This window comes from Charadrius vociferus, unplaced genomic scaffold, assembly GCF_000708025.1.
Source record: "Charadrius vociferus isolate BGI_N301 unplaced genomic scaffold, ASM70802v2 scaffold71, whole genome shotgun sequence".
Taxonomy (NCBI): Eukaryota; Metazoa; Chordata; class Aves; order Charadriiformes; family Charadriidae; genus Charadrius; species Charadrius vociferus.
In genome coordinates this window covers 1986713-1994673 of record NW_009647032.1, presented here as the reverse complement: position 1 = coordinate 1994673, position 7961 = coordinate 1986713, and the positions used below count along the sequence as shown (strand labels likewise).

The window sequence follows — 7961 nt, the reverse complement described above, 5'->3', positions numbered from 1 at the left end:
GGAAAGAGCAGTGCTTTGCCCAAGGTGTGTTCAGGGTTTTCTACAAACAGATGTTTCCTGGTAGAACTGTCCTGGTATAATTATATCGCTGTAGTTACACTGTGCAGATCCTTAGTGTGGTTGTACCTTTGGTCAGAAAAAAGACAGCTAGCTGCTTGATGTCTATAGGGTTATAGCTATGACTTGAACAAGGAGGTTGATCTGAATGGCACCTGAACCTCCATTTGGGCTTATCAGCTGTGCTCCTCTAAATGGTCTACTGATATGGTTGGGATATTCCAGTGCAGAGATATTTGACAAACCCCAGGATTTACTCAAAAACCTTGCTCAAAAATATGTAAGGTTAATGTTATCTTTTTATGTTTGAATTTCAGAGTGTCCATGAGCCCACTGGCCCCAGTGAGGGCTACCTAAAGCTGGAAGAACTGGTCAAGCAGGTGGTATCACCGTACTTGGGTTTGTGTGAGGATCACAGCTTCTCTGGTAGCACCTGCTTGCTTGGTAAGACATGCCCCTTGTACAGAAGCTCTTGTTGGGGTACACAGGTTGGCTAATGTTAGGCAGTGCACATCTGTGCTAGGAAAGGAGACAGTGCATGAATCCATGAGAGACAGAAAACAAAGGCTAAAACACCCTCGAGAGGGTCCTGATGAATATATTTCTGAATGTAGATTTTTGGACAGGCTTTTTATTTTCCATGACTGAATGAACTATTACTGCCCCACCACCATGCACACACTCATGTGCAGTCTTCCCTCTCTCTGGAGAGGAGCTGGTCTATGCCTGACATATTGCTTTCACCCCGGTGAGACGCTGCACCCGGTCCTTTGCTGCCTGTTCTCTGTCCCTGCTTGCTAGCCCAGACAGCCTCGGCTGCCTGGATTCCCACACTTACTGCTGCATCAGCCAGCCTTCACAAACAGCAAAGCTGTTGCACACTCATTCTGAGGGATTACAGGGTTTTTTTCCATGGAGTCTTCCTTCCATCTGAGAACTCTGTTTAAAAAACCCCAAAATCTGTGCTTAAACTGTGCATAAATGGGTATAAGTGAGAGAACTGGCACTTCACTTCAGGAAAGGGATGCTTATAGTGGAAAACTGCTCCACACATGGTCCAGAAGCTGGGCTTACACGTGTGGCCGGCCAGAAAAGATTGGCTAGTTAACAAATGGGCATAGTGATACTGATTTGACAGTCAAGAAGATTTAAATAGAACAAGTGAAGAAAGCTCCGGTCTCCCTCTGTTTTTATAAGCTTTAGCCTTTGCTTCAATGCAAATTGTAGCAAGCTGGAGACACACAACCTGTCTTGTACTACACCTTAGCAGCACAGGGGAAAAGATAGTCTTGCAGATAGTCGTGCATTTATCAAGATTCAGATGATCTGTGCCTGTAGCAAACTCATGGCATCACTTTAGGCAAACTATAGCTCAGGGGTTTTGTTCTTGTGGTTGTTGGGCGATTAAATATCTTTTATGCATGTGAATATGGTTATACAGTCAACATTGATTGGCAGACCTGATCCTGAGGCTAAATCTGGACCACATTCTCCTGTAAAAGTTGAGCTTTGACAAATTTAATTATTTTGGTTTTTATGGACACCTGCATGCTGCTGGGATAGTTTGAAAGGTAGCTGCCTGACCTGTACTGAAGTTTCTAGCCAGCCTGGATTTCTGCCAGCTGAAAAGTGTCATGAAAAAAAAGAGTAAATTCACGTGTACTGGCCTTGTAAATTTTATGTGCCTTAAAATCATTGTATATGGTTTGATTTTAGCTTTAGCTGTCATTTACTTGTGTGTATTTCCAAGGTGGCCTTTTGGCCCTGCTCCTCCCTGTGCTGAGCAGGAGGAAAGAAAGAACTTGTGTTTGCTTTACACAACATTGACAGCAGAGAAGCACTTTTCTGCAAATAATCTTGGTATTTTCAAAGTGCTGCTGTGGTGGTGGTTTCTTTTCCTTAACTCCTGCTTTTAATCAAACTTTTTTCTCTTCCTCTCTCCCTGTTTCTGTCACCTTTTTGCTTTCTCAGAACCAGTTTCTTCTCTCACTGGGCAGCCTGTAATGATGATGAACACCAGTAGGTTCCCTGTAGTAGCTTTTTTGGAAATGCACTGTTGGGCTTTGGGTACACTTGCATTCTCAACAGATGCTATGGAGGCCAAACTGCCCTCTGGTCTGGAGCTGTCAAGATGAAGGAGCGTTGAGAAACGTGACTGAAGGTGTCTCATCACAGCTGTGAATACACATAAGGCTTCAGCCTGCAAGGTTGCTGTGTCTTAAACTTGATTTAAAGTGAGAGAGGAGTGCAGCAGGGATAGATGTGAAAGCGGACAGGACAGCTCACAGAGGGGACGAGTAGAGGGCAGTGTCCTCACCTGCTCTTCTGTTCCCACCCTTCTTGCTTTGCCCATGTAAATTAGCTGTAACCTGCATTGTAAGGTTAGAGTATACTGAAGGGATCCAGTTGTCTAAGAAACACTGCTTAAATTGGGAATAGAGAAAAAGATAAAACATTCACCCTATTCCCCTCCACCCTGTATTAAACCTAACATCACTGTTGATTTGAGTTTGCTTGCAAAAAATCCCTTAAAAACTCTTCCCAGTTATGTTCCGGGCCATAATGCACCAAAATAGAAATAAAATTTTTAGTTAAACTATGCATGACAACTCCCTTAAGAGACTGTCTTTTGTGTCCAAGAAAGTAAAGGGGGAAAAGTAAAGCAATAAATGAATGTTCAGAGTTTAGCCCAATTTTTACCTGATTCTCATCATAAAGGATTTTAATTTTGTTGCACAAAAATAATCTGTGGATATTTTTTCCTCAAAAGAGTCAGGTCATCCCTCCCTTGAAGAGAATAAACATTGAGAAATTCCTCACTGTTCATCTCTCACTACCTGGTCAGTCATATAAGCCGTTTCTACAGCTAACATGCTCTTAAAAACTTCCATTGAGGGAAGCTCCTCAACTCCTCTGGGCAGTTTCTTGCAGCCCTCAACCTTGGCATTAGAAAGCATTGCTTAATGTCTTAAGAATGTCTTTGCTACTGTTGTGGGGAGAAAATAAGAGCAGAGACCTATCAGGTCTTAAGTGAGTTAGCAAATTCAGAAGTCAAAGGCAGGCCTGTTTCTGCAGTTGAGCTGAAGACTGAGTAGCCTTAGTAAGTGGTGACCAAACTGTGTTTCCTCTTCTCATGTTAGTTACGTAACACCTGGCCTCCTGTAACTGCCCAGGCAAGCCTTCCCAGTCCTAGCGCTTACAGCTACAACTTCAGGAAAACCTTTGCCGGTGGGGGGAAAAACAAAGAAGTCTTCTATCTTCTTCCATTGACTGCCACCAGCTCTGTCACATGTGCTTCGAACACACTTTTCTCTGGAGTCCAACCCATTTTGCTGTGACAGCACGATACTGGACCATTGCTGTGATCCTGTGAAGATGGATAATTCCTGTGGCTACATCAGATAAAATTTAAGCACTTTGTCCTTTAACCTCTTTAGTTTATTTAACACCACTATTGCCTTCCTCCTCCTTCCTGTGTCCCAGCTTCTATAAAACGTTATGGTCAGGGATTGACACAGATGAAGATCTAGGTTATCAAAGATACTCAGATACTCAAACACCTGGGTTTCCAAGTCCACCAGTGAAGTGGTAGTGTCGTCCTGGTTGGTGGGTAAGACTGCTTTAAGAGGAGTTGGAGGGGAGTTTCAGTAATTTTCAAAACTGGCTTCTTCTGTCACTTGATTAACTCTTCTGCTGTCTACTACAGTGTTTCACATTCAGCTGCATCTGAAACACAGTGTCTGAGCAGCAGCCTTGTCATCTCAAAAGATCATGGAGGCAAGAAGAGTATAGTGAAATGCTGCTGTTTCTGGGACAGAAAGTAGCAGCTTGACTATAACAGAATAGAAAGCAAGAGAAGAGTTAAAGTTTAGTTTCTCCAAACTAAAGTATTCACTGGGGATAAACTGCTATCTTGCCTACTTAAAAAACATGCTATGTGAATGCTGACTAAATGTGCTTCTACTTTTAGGATAAATATGCTCATGCTGGTAACCAGCTGCATGGTTTAGGTGAACAGCAGCGGTGTTGTGGCAGCATGAGCCCCAGTGCATGCTGCCTGCATGTCAGTCCAGATTCCTGGGTGGGTTTGCAACCTCTGCTCAGTTCTGGGTGCATTGCAGGGTGTCTGAGTTACAGTAGTTACTTCAGTATAATCCAACTCGGGACCTTTGCTTTATTTTTGCATGCAGGAGGTGGTGGAATGCTTCTGTTTCCATGCTGGTATAGGTCTGAGGGGAAGAGTGTGGTCTTCTGAATTACTGTTGGTGTTTCCTTCAATAACACATTTTTACAATCACCCCATCCAGATTCTGATTATATTCAAGAGCTGAATGATGTCAGACTTTGAAACACTGACATGTGCATCAGCTCTATGCAGTTTGCTAGTCAGTGTGTGTAAGTACACACCCAGGCAAGCATGTACACAAGTTCATATATTGTGTATAAGCCTGTGAAATGATGAATACAGATAGGCTGGATTGAAAACTACCATGGTAGTTGATGTAACTAATGATACTAGTTGACCGTTTTACCACAGCAAACGTAACAGAAAAGGATCTCAGGATCTCTTTGCCAGTTCATGTGAAGGCAGGATCACCAAGCTGGGCAGGAATAATTTTATATTATTGCTTCCTATATTATGCTTGCTCTTAGTGGACTTTTAATCTCTCAGGTCATCAGGCTTGGCTCTTCCAGCAGCACTAAAAGTTTACACACAAAACCACCATCTTTACCTCACGGGAATATTTTTATTTATCTATTAAGTGGATATAAGGCCATGGCTGTGATTTTTCTTTTTCCCTTGTATCCTGGCTTTTTGAGAAGGGCTGTAAGCTGTCCCTGTTTAAATGAACCATGTTTTAATTTTGAATGTGTTGTATAGAAACAGAGAAGAACAAAGATTCAGCCCTTGTCTACAAAATCTGCAGCTGTGTAGTGGCTTCACCCTCAAAATACTTTTTCCTAATGCCCTCAAACACTACAGCTTGCTGTGACTTGAGCTGCAGATGACACCTAAAGAGTATATTTATCATAACCAGCAACAAAAATTATTTGCACATAGACTTAAACATGAAATGAACCATTTTGAATGAATGTATTACTGGCAGCAGTGGGGTGAAGTGTTGTCAAATCTTGGCTGCTGCCAGCTGTGGAGTTTTGGCTGCTCAGGCTTTCCTCGCTGCAAGAATATAGAGTTTGTTTTCTGCTTTTCTTCCTGATGCAAGTTTCCAAAACTCTTTTACAACCTTCAGTGATGAGTGTTTTGCTTTGCGTTTTGTTACTCTGTCTCTTATGCTCTGCAGTCCTGGTGGAAGTATTTTATATGGTTTAAAGGCTTCTGACTTTTTGAAATGAGACCCTGCACTTCAAGGAAGTTGGTGAGAAACAGGGACGCAGGTAGGGAATAGCTTTATCAGCTGTTTTGGGGATAGACCACATGGCAATGCTGCACGGCGATGGAAGACGGGTGAAAAGTAATACTGTCTGATTCAACCAGCAAGAGGAGTGAATTACAGTGAGCCAAACTCTGACCCCTGCTTTTCTTAAAGCTTTCAGTGTCAGAATTGAAATGCTGCTTCATGATACAGAGCTGGGGACTGGGCCTTGGGTTTGAGTTTTAAACCAAGCATTTTTCCCCCTTAATGTTTTTTTGCCAAGCAGATCGTAGATCCTGCACCCATCAGTTCTGTGTCACTTCCTTCACCTGTGCTCCGCAAGACTGATGTCCTCTTCTGCACCTTTCCCCCCGGGCCGTTGTGGGCTCTTGCTTTGCACTGTTAGGTGTTTTCAGTGTCTAGCCCCAAAACCAGACATGTTTTAAAGTGGATGAAATGTTCTTTTTCTTGCATGATCTTTAAAAAATACAGTGGGATAATGCTAGCAGAACCACCTTTGCCTAGGCAGCTGGAGAGGCAGCATAATGTAAGCATCAGGAATTTCATATTGACACCAGCTAATGACCAGCTAATGGCACCTCCTGAGAGAAATTGTCCAGAGAAAGGGGTGGCAACTCAGGTCCTCACTGAATGTTTTTTTGTGAACTTGTACCACTTAAGTGTCATTAATTTTAGTGAACCTGCACGTGAGAGCTCCTACTCAGTCCTCATCCCCCTGGGTAAGAGGGGAGACCATCAGGATGCTGAAGATAGTCCCTTTGCTGCACTCGTTACTTTTTGGCTCACTTCTCTTGCAAGCAGCAGCACCATTGCCTTACAGCAGGATGGGAGGTGTCTCCTTACCAGGAAGAGGCAGACCTCCTTTGCAAACCTCCAGCAGTATGAATTAATGAGCACCTGACTGTTCCTTGGTGGTAGTGAGGTGGGATGCTCTGTGGCTGCACGCTGAGTCCTCTCTGTTCCCTGAGGCCAGCCTAGCAGTTGAGATGATGCTTTGTCTGCGCCCCATTGACCGTTCCTGCTTCCTTTTTCTCTTCCAGAGAGACGGTACTCCAGATCCCGTCCTAAGACTGGGATACTGAATTATTCATCTCACGTGGTGACAAGCCGGCAGCCCAGCGAGATGGCCCTGACCCCACTGACAGAGCAGGAGGGTGAAGCTTACTTGGAGAAATGTGGTAGCATCCGTCGTCACACTGTTGCCAATGCTCACTCAGATATTCAGCTCCTGGCAATGGCCTCCATAATGCACACGGGAATGGTGATTGAGGAGTCAGAGAATACCGACAAATGCCTCCTACTGCAGCCCAGTTTTAGCCACAGGCAGTGCTCCAGTGAGCCCAGTATTGCCGATGGGCCAGAGGGAGTCACAGCAGTGGGTAGGCAGGACCCCGCAGAGCTGAACTGCACATCGGTCAGCTAGAAGAAGTCTTGCTGAGGAGAGGAGAACTGTATGCACTAAGCTGGACAAAGTGTCATGTCATCCCTGCTGGGAAAAAAGATAAACATTTGAGTTTTGCTCATGTTATTGAAATGGCCTTGAGGGATCTTACGTCTCTTTGGGAATGTTTTCTGGATTTGTTTTTCTGGCCTGTCTGGGATCATTGTTGATGGAGGTACCGGACTGCTCCCAAATGAACACTGAGAGCTGCAAAGATTTTACTGTTGAACAGCACAGTCTACCTTCTGTAAGCTTTCTTGCTCTACTAGTCCAAACCCTTTGGCCTCAGGTTTCCTTCTGTTTCTTTGGTATGATGCAAATTAGCCTCTTTCTGCTTTTCTCCATCTTTCTCAGATTTGTGCTGCTTGTTTGCGCTTTGTTCCTGCAGCAGAGAGTTCTGTGCTAAATGTTCTCTTGCTTCTGGCCCTAGGGTGGTGATGGCCGAGGACTGCATTTTTCTCTTTTAAAGTTGAACTCAGGGATGAAACCATTTGCATCCTGCAGAAAGATCAGCTCAGGTGGCTTGTGAGAGGACATGTTTCACTTTGCCTCCTATAGGCATGGATGAAATGTCCAAATCTGAACAAATCAGACTTTTTTTCCCCAGACCTGAAGAGAACTGAGTATACATTTAGGCTCAGCTGAATACTTCATATGTACTTTATTTGGTTGCAGTCGTACCTTTGGGGATGGTGGTGTAAACAGGGTGCAAAGGAGGGGTGGGTGTGTAAATTGGGGGCAAAATATAGTTCTGAGCATCCTGGCATTTGGCATCAATTTGCTTTCAAAATTTCAGCAGTGGTAGAGCTACAATGAAAGGAGAAATCTAAATTGATTTCCTTTGTGAAGGAGAGGCTGGGCAGAGTCTGCACTTGTGAGGGAGACATAAAAGTGCTTCTCAGCACTGGGCCATCGTGATTCCAAAACCAGGAGGTGACAAACAGGATTTCATCCATGGGCTGCTCTGGTACTTTTAGCACTTGCAGATTTTGTGAGACCAAAGATAACCAGTGGGGTGTAGAAAGGAGTCTGTCTCAGTATTGTATTCATGAAGTGCTCCTGACCTC

At 44.0% G+C, this 7961-nt stretch overlaps 1 protein-coding gene across 1 annotated transcript in view; it reads left to right on the top strand.

Moving 5' to 3' along the window:
* The window catches only part of PRR5L (proline rich 5 like), a 33097-nt gene extending 26221 nt beyond the window's left edge, over positions 1–6876 (top strand). Inside the window, exons 7-8 of the mRNA XM_009895593.1 lie at positions 375–501; positions 6494–6876. Coding sequence (XP_009893895.1) covers positions 375–501; positions 6494–6876 — 510 coding nt within the window. The remainder of the gene's footprint in view (positions 1–374; positions 502–6493) is intronic.
* The last annotated feature ends 1085 nt before the right edge of the window (positions 6877–7961 follow it).